The sequence below is a fragment of the Rhodnius prolixus genome, unplaced genomic scaffold, assembly GCF_049639745.1.
Source record: "Rhodnius prolixus isolate KJV_2025 unplaced genomic scaffold, Rpr scaffold_1, whole genome shotgun sequence".
Taxonomy (NCBI): domain Eukaryota; kingdom Metazoa; phylum Arthropoda; class Insecta; order Hemiptera; family Reduviidae; genus Rhodnius; species Rhodnius prolixus.
The window spans coordinates 51,459,735-51,483,783 of record NW_027411581.1 but is presented as its reverse complement, the minus strand read 5'-3'; the positions used below and the strand labels follow the sequence as shown (position 1 = coordinate 51,483,783).

The 24,049-nt window shown below is 33.1% G+C and overlaps 1 protein-coding gene and 1 long non-coding RNA gene across 16 annotated transcripts in view; one reads left to right on the top strand and one right to left on the bottom strand.

Moving 5' to 3' along the window:
* Nucleotides 1–24,049, bottom strand: part of Lar (tyrosine-protein phosphatase Lar) — an 855,139-nt gene that overhangs the window by 29,288 nt on the left and 801,802 nt on the right. For 10 of the 14 annotated variants that reach the window (XM_074118628.1, XM_074118646.1, XM_074118638.1 and 7 more), the window contains 3 exons: nt 19,578–19,853; nt 15,649–15,933; nt 4,525–4,548 (listed from right to left, as the gene is read on the bottom strand). In XM_074118628.1, the coding sequence (XP_073974729.1) occupies nt 4,525–4,548; nt 15,649–15,933; nt 19,578–19,853 (585 nt within the window). The remainder of the gene's footprint in view (nt 1–4,524; nt 4,549–15,648; nt 15,934–19,577; nt 19,854–24,049) is intronic. The other 4 variants (XM_074118675.1, XM_074118663.1, XM_074118704.1 and 1 more) reach the window with 1 other exon arrangement.
* On the top strand, nt 15–13,578 carry LOC141449502 (uncharacterized). Of its 2 annotated transcripts, XR_012455559.1 has the most exons (4): nt 15–211; nt 1,221–1,407; nt 12,215–12,405; nt 13,396–13,578. It is a non-coding gene; the product is annotated as an uncharacterized lncRNA (long non-coding RNA). The 2 variants fall into 2 exon arrangements; XR_012455561.1 differs by lacking the exon at nt 1,221–1,407.

Genomic DNA, 24,049 nt, shown 5'->3' with positions numbered 1-24,049 from the left:
AAATTTAAAATTTAATTTTTTTTTGTTTTTAGAAAATTAACTTTTTTCCCCCGAAGACAGGGAAAGAATGAATATTTTATGAGCTTAATCACCCAAGCCCCTCATATTGTACATAGAAGCTTAATTAAATGTTACTGCAAAGAAATTTCACAAAATGCCAAGAATTTCATTTAAAAAAAAAACAGCAAATGGAATCTTTTACTGTTTAAAGGTAGGTCTTATAAAAGCTTATTAACAAGCATTAAAAAGAAAGAGTTTTTATTTTAGCACGAAGAATGATGAATTGTTATTTAAAAAGGAAATGTAATTCTTCATGTCAAAAGGTACATTGTAGTTAAAGTTTAATTATTATTTAAACACGGTTATAGAAGAGAAGTAAGATAATTAATGAAAGATCAGATTGTGTTGATACAAATAACAGCAAAAAAAAAAAGCCACAAACTTTCTTACTTTTCTAATTAGTTACAGACATTCAGTTGGGGTTTCGTGAGTCTGCACTGAAACACTGGCTTGCCACTTTTATTTGTTTCTGTGTGACTGTTCTTTTTATCTATTCCATTAATCAAAATTATAGACCACTTTGATGGTGGCAGGTCTAAATGCAAATGGTGGGGGATGATACTAAAGGACAGATGACAGATAAGAAATAAGAAAGAAGTAACTTTTTTGTTTTAATTTTTGTTCAAGTCAATTAAAATAAAAAAAGAAAGTGACACTTCATTATTCCGACAGCGTCATCATTCTTGGTATTTGGCAAGTTTAATGCCACAGAATGAAATGGACTCCTAATGTACAATTAGCGAGTAATGCTTGTGCCGTCTGATAAATTAACGATTACTCTAATGTTCAACTTTATTTTTTAATAAAAGAATTTTTTTAAGTTTTTATTTGATTTTTAAAACTGTCCGGTAGGACAGCTGTATAAGGGTTAATTTATATAAAAAATTGTTGATGATATTAGTTTATTGGACCTGAAGATTGTCCGATACGTTTCTTTGCTTACAATAAAAACCGAATGTTTAGTTCTATCATTTACCACTTATCTAGCTTTAAAGTTCTAATAATCCATTGTGCAAAAAGACTTTCAATAGTCAAATCACTTTGATTGTGTCCTAGATTGCAGCTAACTGCAAACTCACAAAGGCGTTGGTGTAACAAATCATTCCATGAAAATGCAATAATTTGGAAATAGAAGTAAACTTTTCTTAACCGGATTTTAGGGGCTAAGAGAGAACTGAAGCTTGAGTCTGCAATGACCTAGGCTTCTTCTGCCATTGATTCGGAACCGTCCGAGCGAAGAATAATAAGAATATATTTACAAGAAGTAGCCATGCCATCTATCAAAACTCGGCGGCTTTAAACTATCGGTGGCCGTCCAAGATTTATTCAAGCATACAAGTACAAGAGGTTAGTCTTGGATATCGGTTCATTTCACCCACTTCTCCATTCCTTAATATCTAGGTGTTATGTAACCGAGCAATGGGCTACCTGTAGAAGCTATCTACAGGATATTTTATCTTCAATATTGAATGAATGAAAATATAATTTTATTATCCTGGGACTATTGTCCCCTTAGAATAAATATACGTACAGTTTAGAGGCCCTATTGGTTTGGCCTGTATTTTAGATACATATTTATTTACAAAGAAATAAGCAAGTATTTACAAAAATAAGAATTAAAATTAAGGAAATAAGACCATTCAATTATTATTTCGGAGGGAGCTGAATAGAAAGGAGATAATTGAACAGAAAGGATTTTATTTATTTAAAAAAGGCGCCTTAACATCTAAGGTTTTGGCGCTCGGAGCTTTTTTCAGTGCACTCCGGCCTCCGGACAGTGTTCTCTCGTTACAGACAACACTGTCCATCACCGGACAATGAGGTGTAAGAAGCTCCTAGGAAGAGAAAATTTAAGGGTCAGCAGCTGGATTCGAACCCGGGACCTCCGCGTGAGAGTCCAGTATGCTAACCTCATAGCTAATCCCTTCCCTTGGAAAGGATTTAAAGATGGACAGATGATGGTAAGGGGTTTCAGAGAGAGGTAGCGCGAATTAAGAAAGATTTGTCAAAGGATGAAGTACGGTGTAAAGGAATATAGAGATCAGAGGAACGAGATCTACTATTACGAGAATCGAGGATCGAGCATTTGAATTTGAAGAGTTGGATAGTCTTTAAGATTGAATAACTTGAAAAAGGAATGAAGCTAGAAAATAATGGCGGCGGTAGACAGGAAAAAGCCACTTCAACTCATCATAGTAGTGGCGAAATGCGAGTGTCTCTGGGGAATGCTAAAAATAAAGCGTATGAAGAGCACAATTCTAGCTAGAAATCCTTGAAACTATCTGCGGAAGGTTTTTACGCCTTTAGGATATGCTGATAATTGGGCTGATAATTTTGCAAACTGTTTCTGGGATATCTTAGATGATCTTAAACATCATCAAAAAAACAAGTGGGCGAATAGTACTGGGGTGAAAAACTGAAAACTGGACATCAACTTCCCCTAAAACCAAGATTGTCACCTTCAGAATGCGTAGAATTCTTTTACCATGGATGTTGAGGATCTAGCAGCCAGAAACTGACACGAAAACAGCATATTACGCCCTTCTAGGTGTAAAAGAAAGCCTTTTACACATCCTTGTGGGAAAATTAAACCACAGCGAGACCTCGCGGATCTACCACTGTGTGGTTTTAGGACTGTTTGGTGGCCATACACCAAGCAGTAGGGCCGTCAGAGAAATACTAGAAGAGGCTCGCTTCTTTGAACGTGACAGGCGCCTTAAGGTGTGCTCTTGTTGCTGCTAATCTGAGACTCCCATGAGCACTTCAAATGATTCAATACTTTCTTACTATAACTGTCAGGCCTCCAATCTCTTGAAACCACAGAAACGGATGTCTAACAAATGCTAGTATTAAATATACCAATAAACTTGTTAAGCAATGGCTCTTAACAGATCAGTTTCAAAGGTTTTTATTAACAGATTAAGCTTCAAGAATCCAAAATATTTTAGATAGTTGATGTTAAGTATACATGTAAGTATACTTAAATAAAATTGTAAATACAATTTAAGAAATAATACTAATTGTTATGGATAAAGTATGTTCTTCATGAGCCCTGCGTGTCAAAATTTTGAAAAACCCAAACTTTTCTCCGGTGCCGTGGCACATATAGAAATATTCATAATTTTTTAATATTAGCAACTATTGTAAAAATAATGATTTTTTAAATGACCCACTTTATGATCATTCAATATCTGAGGAAAGTTTGTCAGATCCTTATTCTTAATAAATACCGTAAATTCTTCAAAGTACTCCACAAATTGCTATATTATTTAAAATTATATAATAATTTTTTTAATCTGTCGATTCATGACACCCAAAATGAGTTCGTGGGTCACCGTTGTCACGCGTGACATAGTTTCGCCGTTACTATATGAGACTATCTTTTATCCCTGTATCCTATCGACGTTGTAGAACAGAGGTGGAACAGTGGATTTTGAAAGAACATCGGAAACGGTGGAGATCCCGAACTGACTGCCGCCAGGCTAAGGAAATCCTTGGCCTGTCAAGAACGGATATGGTTGGTTTTAGCAGGTCCCGGATCTGCCAGTTGGTTCAGGTGTTGAGTGGACATGCGAATTTAGCATATCATCTTTTTAAATGTGGCCTAATCCAGTCGCCAAATTGTGCTGGCTGTGGTGAGTCCGATGAAACTGTGAGGCACTTTGTTGAGGTGTGCCCAGTTTATTCTAAAACTAGATTCCTCGTCTTCGAAAGGTCAAATGTCTCCCTACGGGAGATTGTAGCATCTGGTAATCTTAATGAACTTTCTAGGTTTATTCAGTGCACTGGGCGATTGAGTCGTCAAGCTCCCTAGTGTCCTGTTGCTACTTTGTTAGGTTATTATATTAGCATCTGGTAATTTTTAGCCGGATTTGTTTTTAAACCCCGGTATCTCTCATGAGATGAGGGGTGGGCGGGGAACAATGGGCATCAGGATTGCCTGCGTTCCTTCCCCTTTTTTTTGGTGGAACCGCCCGTCTTGTACAATCTACAATCTACAATATGAGACTATCTTAGTTTCTACAGTCTTTTAAGAGCGCCTGTAAAAAGTTTAAACTTTTTTTATTTTATTTTCCATCGTCATATAGAGTTCAAACTTAATTTTATGGTACCTACTACCAACAACAACAACAACTACTACCAAATTCCCATAAATTAGTGGGGGCTAATATTGAAGCTTATTTGCGTTAAAACAAAACAACTCTACATATCACAAATTCCACTGTTTCTCCCATACTCTCCTCTACACCAAACTGATGAATCATGTTCTGCTGAAGGATGGGAATTCAAAACAGGTTAGAATTAAAGTAATAAGAAAAATAAATAAAAGGCATTTTTATTCAATTGGGAGGAGACAGAATGCAATTAAAATAATTAATAAAAATAATAATATTTCGCAGCAAGCAAAATCTACTACATTGTTAAATTATTAAACCAGAAAGCAAAAAAAGCAAAATTACTCACTTGCTCCTTCATTCGGCAATTCCCCTGTTGTTTGCAAAAACAAAACAAATATAAGAGAAATGTTAGTATTTTTATTATTACAGATGAATATTTTGAAACATGCTTGGGTTTGTTAATACGCTATATCTGTTAGTTTAATTGAAAATAATTTTATAACAAATTATGTTTGTTAATAATAACATTATTAAAAAAAAGGAGGGACATTTAAACAATAAAAAGTTAATAACTAATATTCTTTTAGTAAAAACAGATTTTGAGAAACATTTTAATAATAACTAAGAACATATTTAAAATAATTTTATATTTTCTGAATGGTGGAAAAAATTTTTGTTAAGTATTTATTCAACAATAGTATAGTTTCAAGCACATTAACAAACATTGTAAATGTCACGTACTGTGGCTGAAAAATGTTTAATAAACGAAACAAGTGACAGACACAACCAAGCAAAATCCATTACACCATTACAATTCTAAATATAATGGATAGCAGACGGCAAACAATGCTATATAATTAATATTCTTTTATTGTGAATGTAAATGTTATGTGTGAAAATAAAATGAATAAGTTTAATATTTTTTATGAAATTAAAAAAAAAAAAATGAAATTAAAAGCAGTTCATTATTTATTAAACTGAACTGTTGTAACAGATTTTAGAAGAGAATCCTCACTTACAGACTAGAAAGTACATGGAGTAATGGACATCTCCGGGTGCACCAACAGATAAAAGGTTTTCGGGATAAATAATCAGATCGAAGAATAAGGGTAAGGTGAAAAAAAAATGACAAGCAGCTTTCCCAGTTTCATGGACATCCTTCATCCAATTCTGGATGAAGTTGAAAAAGATTTATGAAATTTAAAATCCCTCAATAAATTTCAAAAAAAGCCGAGCAAACAATGTAGCTCTAAAATTAAAAATTCCAATAATAAACAGTTATAAAATTAATTATAAACATTTTATAATGGCTAAATCCCAGTAGAGTAACGTAAACTAGCCACTGCCTAAGGACCAGTTCTTTTCCGGAAGATATCCCAGCCTAACAACACCTCTAAAGCCTACAAACAGATGCTTGGAGCCTGCATAGGTAGTTAAAAACATTTTGGTTCAGCATCTCAAATTGAAATTTGCACATTGAAACCTTAAGTGGTGCCTACATTCTGGCAGCACTTATGGGAGCCACAATAGATCATTTAGATCGTGGGGAATTTGATTTTATTAAAGTACTCCATTCTCACTACAGAAAATTTCAAGTAGGATTTTACAATTTGATTACCATTTAAAATAAAAATCAGAAAAAGCAGAGTTTAATAACTAACTAAAGCGAATAAATAAACAAATTATTTGAAAATAAGGCTTCAAATAATTTAAAATCTCAAAGAGCTAGTAATGTACTTTAATTCGGATAAAATTCAATCAGAGAGTTGGAGGGAAATAGAGAGATGTCGATTCTGTTTAGTAAATACAAGTTGTCGAGGCTGCAAATGTAGTTGAAAGTAAATAAAAAGTTTACATACAAGAGACCTGGAAGTAAAACATGCTGTAATAGCAAAAGCAACAGGGTGAAGGGAATCACGCTGGAGAAGAAACCATGGCTGCGCAACCAGATTGCTAGGGAGCAATCTAACAAGTTTTAATAATCAATTCTATCATTGCAAAAGTAAATTCCCCCCCACTGTTACATTTCTTGTTTCTCTTTACCGCTAGTCTTTTTGTCTACTTTTGTGGGAATTAAGAATAAGAAAACTTTCCCAAGCCAGGAAACCAGAGGGAGAACTAAACAGGCGTTTTTATTCCTTTTCTCTTGTGAAATAGAAAAATAAACGAGTGAACTCAGACTTTGTATCTTCATTCTATCTGACTGTTTTAACAACGTCCTATTTTCCCACTGGCAATAATGCAGATATATGTATAATTGTTTTTTAATTAAAATTGCATTTCTATTTCTCTTAATGGTTCATTTTTATAGACATTTTATAGATATTACAGAGACGAGAGGAATATTTGGATCAGAGTATATTGTGAGATTGGAGACGTAGAAAGGAGAGTTAACTATTGTTCTTAGAATTTTAGACTGTAAGGTTTAAAGTCAGTTGATTGATTTTTTGGCGCTGCCATAGAGTTGTATTCCGTATGTCCATATTGGGGCAAGTAGGGCGGTATATAGTTTTCTTTTGTTCGTCAGGGTCAGTTTTGAACGTTTTTCGTGTAGTCTTTTAAACATTCTGTATCTGAGATTGAGATCAATTCGTTTGAGGCTCGTCTGAGGGGGTCAATACTTGAACAAAAAAGTTCTTTGATACAATCTCAGCATTTTATGTCATAACAGATTATTCGTGCATTAGTTTTTCGGATCAACTGTTTTTTCTTTTTTTATTATGAAAGAATGGAATACATTAGTGTATGCACCACCAAAGCCTCAAAACTTTCTTACAACGAACGATCAACAACATCAAAAAGCTTTCCCAGGAAATATCTCACAATTCTAGACTATATTCTTTTCAATCATTCTAATTATATAGGACAGAAGTGAACTTATAGCAAGCACGAAAACAGTTTGAGGGCCTCTATTTTTTCCTGCAACAAACTGTATGTCCAAAACTGTAATGAATTAATAACATTTGTTAATATGCCTTACTAGAAATAAATATTTTTAATAATTAATATACGTAATTCTTAAAAACAATAATGGTGCAAAACCTTCAGTGTAAATATTATCAAATAAGATTTTAAGAAACAATATTTTTGTTATAAATGTAGAGAAATATATATTAACAATGTATGTATATACAAAACACATCTTTTGTGCAAACTAAGTGTGGTGGAATTGATTGTTAATGCAATAATTCTGTGCAAGTACACTCACAAACAATACAATAACTTAAAAAAGGGGTTGAAAACATTATTTGCAACATGTTCCTTCCTCCCAAAACTACTGAAGTAGGCTAACATTTTGAAAAAGTAATTCTACATTTTATAAACAAAAAAGTGAATAGTGATTGGTGCGCACACAATAATAACAATAAAAATAAATAAAAGGTTGTGCTTTTCAAGAATCAATTGAAAAATTAAAACAATTAAACTAAAATAAAGTATTATTTTCCTGAACAAATCGAAGAGGAGGGGGAAAAAAAAGAAGAATTTTGTTTTGAAGGTTAACTGAACGGTGCTGGTGAACATAATTCTTTCAGACTGTGCTATTACCGTGTAAAAACATAACACTGAGTATCAGTTATAAAAAATTTAAAAACTTAACAAAACTATTTCATTGAACTTACATAGTTAAGTTTAGTAAACATCGCGATGGCAACAAAGTGGAGCGCGATGATATTGCCACGATTCACAGTAAAGATGAACACAATAAACAAACAAAAGAATTCACACTAGAAGTCTTTTTCAAATTTCTTGCGTAATGAATTTGAGAAAGAGGATAAAATTAGGATAAATTTTAAAATGTAATAAACAAGTACATAATTTAATGAGATATTGAGTAGTAGTGCTCTCTACTTCTTCTTTCATTTTATTGGAGATGATTTTGTCATAGCTTTTGGACTTTCCTCTATTGCTAAAATCTGATCACTAGCTTCTGTAAAGACGTTGAGGAAAATCTGAAACCTGAAAGAATTGAAGAAGCATGCTATGACAAACCAAGTCTCAAAGAAGAAATCATTTTCTAGAGCACTGAAAATATTTTAGACCAATTTGATCTTTCACTTTTATTGGAGAGTGTTTTGCACAACAGTAAAAAATAATAAACCAAACTTAATCAATGAGGAACAACCAGAAATTTTACAGATGTTCTTGATTACATATTCATTAACGAGAACCTAAAGTAAATAGTACTTTATTAAATTAATTATTAAAATATTAGGATTTTATTTAAGGACTTTTGAGAAAATTTAAATAAAGGAGCTCCTAAAATACTCAACTTACTATCTAAAGAGTAAGAAGAAATCAAGACGAATAAGATCAATTCCTTTCGATAGATTTTTTAAGGAACTTTTGCTGGAAGAAAACCAAATAGACTATTTCTTACGGACAAAATTCCAAGGCTTTTTCGAACCATTTGAGATCAAACCTAATCAATAAGTGAAAAATAATATAAATCTCCATAAAAGACTGCTTACGTTACTAAGCGAGTTATATACCAAATTGGTTTCAATGTAAATTGTTTTTTTTGTAAGGTTAAGATAGATAAAATCTATCTATTAAGTTAGACGAGGCTAGTCTTTTTAAAATTAGTCTACACATCCAACTAGGGATACAATCTGATCTTGGTGATTAAATAAATCACTGGCTTTAAATAATTAAAACATTTTTAACTTTTAAATAATTAAAAGGCTTCATCTGGGATTTCCCTTTATTTACAGGAGCATCCAGAGAGTGCGACAATACAGTGCAGATTATTTTTAAGAACCACATAGATTTTCATTTCAGGTGGAAGTTTAGTCAGATTTATAAAGGATGAATAAACGATCAGATAACACAGAAGAACGCCCAACTGTAACAAGTATCTAAGAATGAAACTAAGGAGATCATAGTTTTTTTTTATATACGAGGGTCGTTTGAAAAGTCCGTGCAAAGTCAGAGAGATAGCACTACTGGCGCGTATCGAGGTTATGTTTAGTTAGTAGCATCTCTTGGAAGAACACACACCAAGTTTCAGCCAAATCGGTCTATTTCTTTGTGTATGGCATTCGTTTGAATCGAGGAAGTCGAGTGATTTTCAAAAAATGGACGAAAAAGAATTTCGTGTGTTGATTAAACACTACTTTATGAAAGGCAAAACGCCTCAGGAGACTAAAGAGAAGCTTGATAAACATTATGGTGACTCTGCACCTTCGATTAGAACAGTTTATAAGTGGTTTCAAAATTTTCAGAGTGGCCATATGGGCACAAGTGACGCTGAACGTTCTGGACGCCCTGTTGAGGTTACTACTCCAGAAATCATTGATAAAATCCATGATATGGTGATGGATGTCAGAAGAGTGAAGGTGCGTGAGATTGCTAGTGCTGTGAGCATCTCGAATGAACGGGTACATAATATTTTGCATCAACATTTGGACATGACAAAGCTATCCGCAAGATGGGTGCCGCGATTGCTCACGCTTGACCAAAAACGAAATCGTGTGAAGTGTTGCAAGGACGGTTTGCAGCTGTTCCAGAAGAATCCGCAGGACTTTAAGCGTCGTTTCGTCACTGTGGATGAAACATGGATACATCACTACACTCCTGAGACCAAAGAACAATCTAAACAATGGGTTACCAAGGGGGAATCTGCGTAGTACCTTCATGCCTGATGCTAGCAGCACTTTGTAAGCAAAGAATCTGATAGAAAAACCTAAACGGGATAAAGTAAATTTTAAGAAAAACCTATATCTATTTCTTTAACTGTAAATTTACCTTTAGCTTGTTTTAAGAGTTATTTGGTCATTCCTTGAATGGAAATGTAAGGCGTTTAAAAGAAAAACAGGAAATATAACTGTATGATACAGCCAATCTTAACAATATAGCCTCACCGGGTAATTTGCTTCCACCATTAATGTTTAAATAAATTAATTGCAAGTTTAGTGTGAAGTATACTGGTGTAAATGGATACATTGGTAGGTACCAACATGTATTTATTGAAATACTTTTCTCTTTTGAGGAAACTGAAGAACTGATAGCGTGATTCTTTTATAACAGCCCGAAGGAAATTACTTTTAAACTTGATCTTTTTATGCCCCAAGAACATCATAAGAAAAAAAAAGGTCATTGAATTTATTTAAGTGGTTATTCTTTTAAATACATTTACAATCATTACATTGTTTTAGTAGACATTTAAATTTATTAAAACTTCTGTAGAACCATTTGCAAATACAAATAAAACTTGCAAATTGTGAACTATTCAATGTGGATAAATTAAAAGTTCTTTAATGTTGTACCACTTTAGCTGTTTAAATGCAAATTACTCTTCAGCAAGTTTTTAATAACAGTCAAAGAAAGAGGACTTTTTTTTTGCAACACTACGATGGAAAAGAAAATATAAATAAAGGATTTTGGCTTATAGGACAAAAACATTTGTACAACAATAAAAGGAACAATTTTATAAACACATATCCATAATCAGATTTAACGAAATTACTTTTTATAAAAAGTTAAATAGAATTCATTAAAATAAATATGAAAAGAAGGAAAAGCATAGTGGAGGAGAAGAAGAAGAAGAAAATTTTCTTATATTCGTAGGGAAATTCCTAGTTCTAGAATATGAATTCAGAGATTATACAATAGCGGGTTAGCATTTAAGGTAATAAGGAGCATGTTGATGATAATACTAGAAGGTTATTCGACCAGGATAACCTAATACAGAGAACATTGTGGTTTAAGAAAGCTGAGGAAGAAATGCAAAAGCGGAGGTAGAGAAGATGTGGATAAGAAAAGGAAGAATAAGAGAATAGCGAAAGAATTTCTAGAGGCGGTTAAAATTAATTTGTGAAACGGGGCTATTGCTAAGGAAATGCTTCTCGTAATACTGATAAAGAAAAACAACCGCACAATATTCCACAAGGGATTGAGAAAAATTCAGTTACATTAAATAAAGACAAAAAATATATTAATTTTTGTAACGTTATGATTAAAAATTATATAACTCTTACACTATTTTATTATTAGCTTCACAAATTTTTTTTTTTATCCAATTATGCGCTGAAATCTGTTTATTAAATAAGAGAAACCTAAAACCCCATTTGCCAAATTAAATATAACCAGCTTTCTTGTGGTATTAACAACCGTCATTTCAGTGAAACATATTGAAGTCAATATATTCAGTCAACATCATTTAATCACTGATCTATCATGATCCTAACCTGCAATCCCACCTCTCCTCCTAACAACCTTAGTAGTTCAAGAAATGAGCTGTCTCAAAACATCATCTTCACTCTTCGCGGCAATACTCTTCCTCCAGTCTTCTATAACCTTTATAGGTAACCCAACTAGTAGTCAATGTCGCCCGCAACCTTGGGCTTAGCTTAGATCGAATCCTCCCATAAAATGTTTATTAGTAGCCCAAATAAACGAAAAAAGTTCTTACGAGATCACATAGTTGATGCACCATGAGTAACCAGCACCAGATAAGTAGAGAACACCAATTATAAAACCATTCAAGACTTTAACGAAAATAAACTTAAACCACATCTTGCTGAAAAAAATAATTAAATGCATCCCAGCACTATCACCAAAACATCACAAACTTCAAACCCAGGCAACCGCAGCAAAACATTTTTTTGAAAAGAATACTTGTCAAGTTTCTTTGCTTCTATCCTTAAATGGTTTGCTTTTAGAATGGAAATTTCTTATTTTGAGTTTTATATATTTTCATTCGCATTAGAGTTAGAGAAGCTATATAATCTTTCATTAATCAAAACTATAAATTACCTTGAATAACAATAGAATGCTAAAAAATTACTAATATTTATCTGAAATAAATCAGAATACATGAGTAACTCTCCTTTTTGAGAAAGACGTTTTAAAGTATGACTATAGAATTTAAAATTATAGTTCAAAAGCAAACAAGCAAATTTTTTAACGAATTTTAGTATATGATCCTTTTGCTTGTTTATAAAAACATTTAATTAATTTAAAAAAAAAAATGAGAAGTGAGAAATTTAAATAATAATGTTCAATTTAAAAGTTTTTAATAAAAGGTAAAATTTTAGAACAAAAACTGTTTCGAGGGTAATTCATTAATTAAAGAAGAGAGTTTTCCCTTTTAACAAAATTGACACTCATTCGTCACTAGAACTGGAAAGCGGCAAAAAATGATGGCATATTCACAATAAACGATTGTATAAGTGGGCAGTTCAATTTTTTTGGGCAGTATAATTTAATTACGCAGAGCTTTATTGTGGTGAGTTTTTGAAAGTTGACATTAAACTTAGAATATCGCTGATTTTTTTTTTTGTTCTCTTAGAATTAGCCTAAAAAACAATAAAAAGAAATTGATTTTTATTCAGTATTATAAACAAATAAAATAAAACTTTAAATCAAACGTACAACAATATAAAGCAAGACCACTATTTTCGTTTAATTGTTGGATTTCTATCTTGTAGTAGGTTCTTCACATGTTGTAACATGTGAAGAACGGAGATTTTATTTATTATGTAACGTATAATATCCAATCAATCTTTGTTGAGCAGGTTATGTAATCAGCGATAATAATAAAATGCCAAACTATGTGCTGGTAGACAAAATAAAAGTAAAGGAACTAGTTTTGTAACCTATATCTTCGTCGTGACTGCTAATTCAAAAAAATATTGGCAAATTATCAGAAAACACAGATTACTTACTGCTTCTTCAATCCAAATTGTAGGATTTTCTTTTTTAACTGACAGTCAGAGATAGTATTTTTGCAATCATCTTTAATGTTAATTTACATTTGCGATATTATTGATTGCCTTCCATTCAATATTGGAATGTTATACACGTGAAAACCATTTGAAGTAAATAGTTAAACGGTTTTAAAGCATCTCTCTAAACTTATTAAAAGAAAATTCCTTGAATGGCACCAATGTTACTCGAAACAAAATACAGATACGTTCAAAAGCGCTTTCATTTAAAGAATTAAATCAATGTAGAAAAAAAAGGAGTAAAGTTCTTCACATTTTCATTTTGGGTAGACAATAATACCGCTAAATCGATTTAAGGCAAGAATGCCCAGTTAATATCTGGAAAATGCAGAAGAGAAGAGTCTCAACTGAATTTACTCAGTAATAATTGATATCATAGCAGAGTACGGTAATAAACCTCAAAATTCAATAAATGTTTGAGTTATATGCATAATTTATTGTAATAATTATTAAAATTTTAGTTATTTTTACCATCATTAAATTTGTTTTAGCAATGGCTACGTGAAGAAGCACCGACCGCTGAAAACTATTTTATTTCAGCTCCATTAAATTGCGGCAGCAGCTTCAAAAGAAATCAAATAGCAAATTTAATGCAGGTAAAAAGAAGTGTGACAGTGAAAATGGATGATACTGATTTGAAAAAAAAAAACCATAATAAAGTTGAATAAAATAAAAGAGGAGAGATTGTATTCTTTTTGAAACACTTTTTATAAGAAAGACGGTTCCACCGACTCTTAATCAAACCTAGTGGCACAATAAATCGGAAATCTCGCCTTGGATTAATAGCGGAAAGCAGGTGGCTCGAAGGTCTTATAATGGCGTGTCTTTTATTTTATATACAAATTCTTGGTAAGGTTTAACCGATAACGAGGAAATTGAGTGGAGACTATCCAAGAGGAAAGAGTCTCTGTAGAGTACTTATTGCCTCCAGGTGGGTTCTTAAATTTTCCTTTCTTCCTCTGGGTATTCTTCACTTGAATCAGACAGTTGCGGTTTTATTTATAAAATTACTTCTTATGGGAAATTCAGTGCGGTTTGATTTGGTCACGAAATAAAATTAATTCTTCAATACATATATTTAAATTAAAGTGTTTTTGCTATGCAAATAGAAATTAGGGTACTGTTAATGTACTAATCTCTCCAAAAATAAAGGTAATATATTACTAACACTAAAGTCATTCAATTAAGAAAGTGGAAAAGGATGTAATAAAGCGTTCTTTAAGGAAGAAAGAAGTTAATTTATTTTTTATATCTAAGCGAGTAGTTGCGGTTTTACTAACAACGATGAAATAACTCTAGAAATGGAGATTACTTTGTTTTACCAATGGCACGTATTGTGCCATAAAAAGTGAAACAAGTATTTTTACTGGGGAATTTAGATTAGAATTTATAGCCTCACACAATTGGTATGTTCGGGGCATTAGTAGCACTAATATTCGCCTAACTCTATTCTTTTCGAATTCAAAAAATAGAGCCAGCGGCTTTGCTTGCGAGAAAAGCAGGTAGCGTGTGTTCTATAACACACTAGTTTGTAGGAAAAACGAACTGGTATCAAATTACTAATATGTTTAATAAACAAATATCTTACAGAAACAAATTTTAATTTGAGCCATTAGATTAATGTGCTACGAACAATGTAAATTTTTTTTTTTTCCTTTCAATTTTAAAATGGAAGTTTCGTAAAATAAGGAAAAGAAAAAAAAACATCTAAACTCTGCTTTCAGCAAAACAATTATGGTTGGACGTTTATTTTGTTGAACTAAACAAAATTACGAGAATATAAATTCTTTTCAATAACATGGGTGCCTTAGGAAACAATAAGAGTGAAATTCTGTATGGTTCTATGAATAAAATTATAAGGGATGTTTGAAGAAGTATTTGGTTGATTAGAGGCGAACAGCCAGCACAAAGAGAAGTAGAAATAATTAAAACAATAATAAGTTAGAACTTATTAAAATACACAAAGGATTTTTATGCACTAAATAGGAACTCACATATCCTAGGGATAATGGATCAGTGGACGGCCAGCACTTTTGGTTCATGAAGTACTTGGAGAAAGGTACCACGTCTGCAGGGGTTTCTTAGAAAATTATCAACTTTAAGCTAATTAAACACAAATAGAAAAGTACCGCAGAAACCTTTTAAATGACTAGTAAAAAATCCTTAAAACAAATTTGATGAACACAAAAAAGATTTTGCATATTTATCCGGTTCGAGGCGGACGCCAGAAAGGAGATGATGAAGACAAGATGAGATGTTATAAATAAAAAAAAGTATGAAGTTTCCAACTGCACACCTCCTCCCATCTATTCAAAGTGCATTGAAGTTAATTTTTAATTTCATGCACTGTTGTGACATGCCGGGCAATCAAAAAGTAATCAGATGTAAAAGAATCTCTCCAATAAAAGTATCTAAAAGAAGAAATGGTAAAACATTTTAATATTATTAGTAACAGTTGCTATCAATTAGTTTATTACATTTTTGGTACCCTATTAAAGTATTAAAACATTTGTTCAATAATCATGGACTTGGCAATGCTTAATCAAACTTATTATTAAAATATAAGCTAAATATTGTATTAGAAATATTTCATTAGTGAAATTTAGAGTAGAAAAAGGATATTAATATTGTTACTCCAAAATTTTAAAGAACCTTGCCCTTCCTTAACCTCAATAACCATTCTGCAACAAGCAAAGTTACGTCAAGTAACACAAAAAACTATTAAGAAAATGGATTAAACTTACCAGTTTCACCAGTGGGCACAATAGTCGGTGCGCTGGGTGGACCTCTGCCTAAACTATTTACAGCAATCACAAAGAACTCATATTCTGTATATGGTGATAGATTTCTCACAGTATAATATGTTGTAATGATGCCGGATATTTCTGAATATGCCTGATTAGCATATTTTGGTTTGTACTGTATAACAAAATATTGGACCTCTTCATTAGTTGGATATGACCAGGATAGTCTGACTGTAGTAGCTGTTACATCACTAAACTGGACATTTGTTGGCACGGAAGGTAAAGCTGTTAAAAAAAATAGAAAGATTTTTTTTAAATTTCATAAGCAACAAATAAATATAATAAAGAACCAAGAACAATATCTTGTTCTCAATCTTTATCGTATTTTAGTAAGTAAAGAAGTGGGTAGGACAGCGCTTCTACTGGCTAACCCAAGTACTAATCATAATTTACTTTTAGCTTGAGCTCTTTAATTTTGCTATTTTTCTCTTTTTAGATTTCTTAACATCTCTTTAAATTTCACATCATTTGCTTATGTAAACCTTGCTTGCCAAGGCAAAAACAGAATTAACAAAAATCCTTGTAGAGAAATTTCTTTTACAACTTTTTAAGATCAGGGTACATTTGGCTGTAATTGAACAAATTAAATCTAATGAAGTAATGAACCAAAACAGTGAACAAACTACAATGTAACTAAACTATAACTAAAATATTATTTTTTCCTACTTTCTTTTTGAAATGTAAGGGTTATAACCTTTTATATCTTTGTAATCTTTTGTCCTTCTAAAATGGCATTTCATTTAAGCTAACAAACTGGCCTTTTTTTTTTTAAAGGCTTCTTAACTTTAATCAATTTTAAATTTTTTGCAACTCGAATTCGGCGCTTATCCTGATCTAGTTAAGTAGAAAGTTACCGTCACTCTTACTTTTACATGAACTTCCCTAAGAGTACCTCAAGTTAAGGGACAAGCTTCCGTCTTGTTTCGAACTTTTCCCCACTAATTCCGGTCAGTTTCTCTAGTTTCAACCACTAGGGTTTCTAAGTAATTGTTTCATTCGATCAATTGAACCCTATTTATCCCTAATCAACCCTATTTGTGTTAGTAATACTAGTAACTAATTATTCTCCATAAACACAAGAGAAAGAAAATTTTAGTTTAATATAAAAATGATGGAGATATGTAAGTAGGATAAGACTAAGAGTTATACACAGAAGATTGCTGGAAGCCTAGAAATACCGCTGCGAACAATCTAGATTTTTTAATAACCAGTGAGCCCCGCCTGTTTATACCAACCAACCTTCAACTTTTATAACCATTTTTACCAACCGGTCAGAAACAAGGAGATAAGGAAGGAGAGATATGAATTAGAACTGAAGAAAACGGTTGAGGAAAAACGCTGTCTGATGAATAAAAAAAGCGAAAAATAATAGAACTGTGAAATTGGATCACTTGTGGTATTTTTGCATTATATTTTATTAATTTTTTGTATTTTAAAGTGAAAAAGGACCTGAATACCTCGCAAGGATGAAAATCTTTTCCTTTCTTTTTTTTCTCCAAATTAATATTATTAACATTTATAAAAACCCTAACTGCATGGACATAAGAAATACCTTTTTATTAAATTATTAAGGTTAGCATCGCATGGAATATTAATTTATTGTTGATTAGTCAATTAATATTTTATTACAACTGTAAAACTTAAATAAGTTAGAATCATATTCTATCTGAACTGTAGTATTTTTTACGAGAAGTGATTCTGAATTTTTAAAACATTTCTTAGATGTACGAGGGTCGTTTGAAAAGTCCGTGCAAAAATAAAAACTACTTAATTTTTTGGGGTAAACCTTTTTTATTTTTCAACACAGTCTCCTTTTAGGCTTATACACTTCGTCCAACGCTGCTCTAGTTTGTTGATCCCTTCCGAATAATAGGATTTGTCCAAGTCTGAAAAATAGCCATTCGTTTCTGCAATCACCTCCTCGTTTGAATAAAATCTTTTTCCCGCCAGCCATTTCTTCATATTGGGGAACAAATAGTAGTCCGAGGGAGCCAAGTCTGGAGAATAGGGGGGATGTGAAACGAGTTGGAACCCTATTTCCATTAATTTTGCGACCACAACTGCTGAGGTGTGAGCTGGTGCGTTGTCGTGATGGAAAAGGACTTTTTTGTGGGCCAATCGTGGGCGTTTTTCTTGCAGCTCGGTTTTCAAACGGTCCAATAACGATGAATAATATGCACCTGTAATAGTTTTACCCTTTTCCAGATAGTCGATGAGGATTATTCCTTGCGAATCCCAAAAGACAGTCGCCATAATCTTTCCGGCCGAAGGAACGGTCTTCGCCTTTTTTGGCGCAGATTCCCCCTTGGTGACCCATTGTTTAGATTGTTCTTTGGTCTCAGGTGCATAGTGATGTATCCATGTTTCATCCACAGTGACGAAACGACGCTTAAAGTCCTGCGGATTCTTCTGGAACAGCTGCAAACCGTCCTTGCAACACTTCACACGATTTCGTTTTTGGTCAAGCGTGAGCAATCGCGGCACCCATCTTGCGGATAGCTTTGTCATGTACCCGTTCATTCGAGATGCCCACAGCACTAGCAATCTCACGCACCTTCACTCTTCTGTCATCCATCACCATATCATGGATTTTATCAATGATTTCTGGAGTAGTAACCTCAACAGGGCATCCAGAACGTTCAGCGTCACTTGCCACATCATATGGCCACTCCGAAAATTTTGAAACCACTTATAAACTGTTCTAATCGAAGGTGCAGAGTCACCATAATGTTTATCAAGCTTCTCTTTAGTCTCCTGAGGCGTTTTGCCTTTCATAAAGTAGTGTTTTTTAATCAACACTCGAAACTCTTTTTCGTCCATTTTTTGAAAATCACTCGACTACCTCGATTCAAACGAATGCCAAACACAAAGAAATAGACCGATCTGGCTGAAACTTGGTGTGTGCTCTTCCAAGAGATGCTACTAACTAAACATAACCTCGATACGCGCCAGTAGTGCTATCTCTCTGACTTTGCACGGACTTTTCAAACGACCCTCATATTTCAATCATTTAATCGCTAATTCTACGCTCCAATTACATGCTGACGGATGTAAAAGTAAAATAGAATAATGGCTATTTAAATATTTATTGATTCTCTATTATGGATTGATCTGGAAGAGTCATGTATTGCTAAACACGATTCAGAATTCTGGTTTATGGATAGAAATGGGATAAATTTCAACGGAGTTCTTGATCTCTTCTGGAACCATTACCAGCACTTTCTTCACTCGGCAAATTGTGGAGTTTAGCGCGAATGTTGGACTTTTTTTTTACTGGATAATGGGTTGTTAGAATGTTGTAAGTGTCTAGCAAAAACGTGCTGGGTATTTGATCAATTCTAATAAGTGGCTAGGTGAGTAGGCACTCTGGGGAAATTCTTGTAGCGAATTTATGATAAAGAACTTCTTTCCTGAGCGAAGTGGACTAACGCCCACAAACTAGACAATATCATGCACCAAGGCGACGTGTCCAGCTATATCGAGTGGGATGCTCTATCGCAAATGTGGCAACAAAGAGAATGAAACCAGCCTATGTGCCTAAAATGTTTGTCCAAATAACATGCTTCTCAAGATCCGGTGTCAAAATGATGGCCAAGCATAAAATTATTAGAGTTATTGGATAGGAAGGTACGTTTTGAGGAGGTACATGGTATTGAGATACGTGGGTTCAACTAGACTCATTTGTTCTATAGGAAAGTTCTGTATAAGTTAGTTTTATTTGTGAAATTGTCTAATAAGTGTGATTTAGCTACTCAAATTGCGGTTATAGTTTGAGCAATGCAGAAGTTTATTTATCTTTTTCTTGTACCTTATTAAAGAATTCTTTTTGAAATAAAAACTTAAAGAGAAATATACCATTAAATACTTACATTGTACTTTAACTAAGGTAACAGCTTCAATAACGCCAAGGGCAGTAGATGCGACGCAAGTGTAATTAGCAGACTCCTGAATACCTTTCAATTCAAGAACATTCTTTCCAATTGGTAGTTTATCGTCGGGAGTCATATCGTGGGCTGGTTCTCGTCTCCATTTTACATACGGCATTGGACTGCCGACTGCTACACAAGTTAAATTTAAATCCGCTCCTAACATGACTTCTACTATTGGTGGTGGTGGAATGGAAAACTGTGGCGGCACACGTCTCACTGAAACAAATAAGTTATTATTAATTCCTGTAGTGAATGAATTAATTTAACAATACTGAGGAAATTAATCAAAATTAAACTAGGGACATTTTAACATTTAATTCAATAAAGATTTTGACACCACAAGAGTGAGAATAGGTTTCCTTTCACTCTGATTAACCAGTTTTAAAAGTTAATAGTTAATATACAAATATACAAATTCTTCATTTTTAATCTTCGTAACCAAGAAAGAACCTCCCTGCATACTTAGAGGAATCAGTTTGGACATCAGCGGGAGAGTAATGCCAATAGATCACCGAAGAAGAAACACTAATCTTCAATTTTTACAACTTCGAGAAGATGGCATCTCCTTTATGAATTTAACATCCAAGAAGCATGTTTTCGTGTTTAATAAACGTTATGTAAAAGTAGAGAAAAACGTAAAACATTATATTGGCCGTAAATTTAAAGTTTTCTTTTTCGTATAACTTTCATTTTAAAATATTGGCTAAAATTTCATGATAAGAGAGTAAGGTTGAGAAGATTTCTGTTTAGTAAAGTAGAAGGAGATGTAGTTGGGCTGGAAGAGGACTCTCGTCCTGTCTAGTGGCTATAGGCCCTGCAGGACGACATAATCCCGCGATAGTGTAATCTCCTGGCTTCCCTTATAGGTAAATATGAAAGATAAGAAGTGCTCTTGTGCCCTCTTTCCACCAGGAAGAGAAGTAGGGTCCACAGTCTATAGGGTATGGTTCGTGCGGCCACTTTAAGTCCGAACCTCTTTGCCCATATACTGGTGCTTACAGAGTTAGGTTGGTTTTATCCTGTTACTTACTATTGTTATCGCTTTACTTCCTTCTCTGCTAAATTGCCTCCTGTTAAGAGTTCTTTTGATGAAGAGCTCATTAGAAGAACCTTTCTTACAGTTAGATTTTTTTTTTAGTTTTCTCTCTGCTTTATAATTATTCTGTATTCAATAATTTTTGCTTACATAGTAACTCGCTTTTGAGTATAATTTACTGATCTCATCACAATACTCCGATCCAAAGATACAGGACTAGTTACCTTCTTGAAATTACTTGCGAGAAGCTTTGTAAATCAACATTTTCATAACACAGTTTTATGAGTAGGACTGTTTAGCGGTGTTTTGTTCAACTTAAATTTCTTATGGATATTCAGTGACGATTTATTGATATAGTTGCATTTTTGAAATTGATGTATCTTCTTTTTTTAAAGTATTATTCATTAAATTGTCTTTTGACTTTTTATTTCAAGTAAATAAAATGTCTTTGGCAATCTCCTATCTGTCAACCGTCAGCAGGTTTTTAGTATGCAACTTATATAGATTTTAAATTATACATATATTATTTATTACATAGATCTGTTTTTCATGTATTCGGATTTAAGGTGTGGTCTTCGGCTAGCCACTCGTTACAAAACCGAACACTTTTAAACCACTCACTAAATAGTCAACTTGTGTGTATATTAAGGAAATTGATTCTAGAAAACATTGTCACACAAGTTATACACAACTTTTCTCCTAATCGTGGAGAAAAACAGTCTTTATTACATGGTCACGAGTTTGGAAAGTACTTCTTTGCGACATGAACTTACTGCAAGCACTGATATTACGATTAGATGACCAAATTGCAAGTAATTCTCTCTGACGTCTTTATATATGGCTAAAGCCTAAAAAAAAGTAATATCTATAATTAAAATGTATATATAAGTTACATTCTAAAAACCTACAGACGGCTTACAGATAGGAGATTACCAAAGAGAGTTATCGTGAGTTACTATAAAGCTGCAGTTCGTAATGGACACCAACTAACAGATAGGAGATTACCAAAGAGAGTTATCGTGAGTTACTATAAAGCTGCAGTTCGTAATGGACACCAACTAACAGATAGGAGATTACGAAAGAGAGTTATCGTGAGTTAGTATAAAGCTGCAGTTCGTAATGAACGCCAACTAACAGATAGGAGATTACCAAAGAGAGTTATCGTGAGTTACTATAAAGCTGCAGTTCGTAATGAACTGCAGTCTCTCTCTCGCAACTAAGCATCACTAAATAAAATAGATAAATTTTAAAAGAGAGTTAAATTTAAATCTAATGTACGATTAGTAAACAATTTTTGGGTAAAATTTACAATAATTTGCTTTTTAAAAAGTCATTTTTCGGTACGCATAACGTTAAGTGTATATATAATTATATTGTGTGAGTATTTGTAGATATTCGTGTATATATATATAAAGCAGGAGCCGAAACCAACTAAACCACTCCACCATGAGGAAGTTAAGTTTGACAAGTTTTTATCAAATAAAAGTAAAGTTATTTTTCATTTTTATTTTTGGTTAGAGGAAAATGCCCTCTGGGAAATTTAAAGTTGTTCTTCTCTGGGGAAGTGAGCGAAGGAGAGGATGTGAGAAGAAGAGGAGACAAGATAGCATCTTGGCGTGCGGCAGAAGGGAGTTTGGGGCTGAACAGGGGACACTGTCTTCCACCTCTCAAAGCTATCGCCATTCCTCTTTACATAGCCCCATATTCCACGGGACATGACCCATATGCACTTCAACTATTTATTGGCTAGTCCTAAGGGATTACAAAAGAGGAAAAAAGTAGAAAGTGAAATGATGTACCACTATACGAAATATATACGTACAATTTTATTTACCTATTTATGAAAAAATATAGATATTATTATATAACTGTTTCTCCAGAGAATTATTATTCTATCCCCCAAAAAAACTATAGCATTTATTTATTGACTATAAGGACATGAAGAGTTGTCTACAAATATTACATCAATAGTTTTCATAAAGAAAACCTTTTTAGTAATCAAAAATAGGCAGGAAATTAGCGCTTGTACTCATTACTTTGTGAATAGTTGGGTTACAAAATTATTTTATTAAATTAGGTAATTTATAGGTAATTTCAGCAACAAGAAGTCCAAAACAATATTTAAATGAAAATTGAGGGCTATATGTAAATCAGGCAATCCTTTTTATGTATTATACGCGGAGGTAATTACAACTTAATAAATAACAGAAACTGTGTAGCAAAATAATCTATTAATTTAGAGACTCCAATAAAGATCACAACATTCCATTCAAACAAAACAACTCGCCAAGACAAAATATCACAAGCTCTGCTCTCTCTTCTTTCTCAACATCTTTTTTGAACGGTCTCTCGCTTTTACTTCGTTCCAGAAAATCCACCACGTCCCCTGAATCGCCTATGATTTCTAGACTTCTTTGAGGACTGAAGACTAACAGCATGTATGGAGTGTTACCGCTGGGTAGTTTCTGGTCTCCTGCTCATCACGCGCCATTTACATCTCCACTCATTTTTTTTATTTTCTTATTGTGTATGCGAGGTACAATGTATTCACCTTGTAAAGCATTAAATAAATTTATTTTTATTAAGGGTTAAAAATTGAATATTCTTCCGAGTAACAATCGCTTTCATGCGATATACCAATCTACAAGTGAACAAAATGTGAATCTTTGAGATTTAAAATTGTGTTTTAGTTCAATATTTGCTGAGCCAGGCTTGAATTTCTCTAGCAACTCTTCTGCTTTGCAAGAATTTTAGGTCACAAAAAGCAAAGAAGAGGTATCTTATTGGTGGGCTTCTATGGAAATCCGTTCAGAAAGTAAATTAAGTCCACTCCTGGCAGAAAAGGGATCTTAGGTTCCTCTCCAAAGGATAGTTTCAGTATAATTTAGGGCAATATTTTTATATTATAAAGGATTATGAAATGTTTATTATTAAAATGCCTAGTTTGAAGATAACTCCACTAACGGAATTACTAATTTTCCGAATAGATTTTATTAATGATTATTCTAAAAATTTATTTGCGTAAATTTAACTAAAGAAACTTCGTGTTTCCCACTCGATGACGCCTTCAAGCAGACAAGCACAAATTGGACCACGCTTTGAAGCGCCTATCGTAGCTCACTTATTCTACAACACCCGTTCATGCAAAACCAATAACACTGGGTGAGAGAAACATAAACAGAAGCTTTTGCTAATCTAGGCCTTACGACGCGTTGCAATCACAAGGCTCTAACGTAAGAGCTTAAATGCTATAACTGATTTCTGCAAGTTTCATTTATTATTTTTTCAATTCAGAATCTAGAATTCAAAAATTAAAATTCAAATGAAATGAAGGAAATTGGCACTTAGTGAAAAGCCAAATATGAAACCAATACGA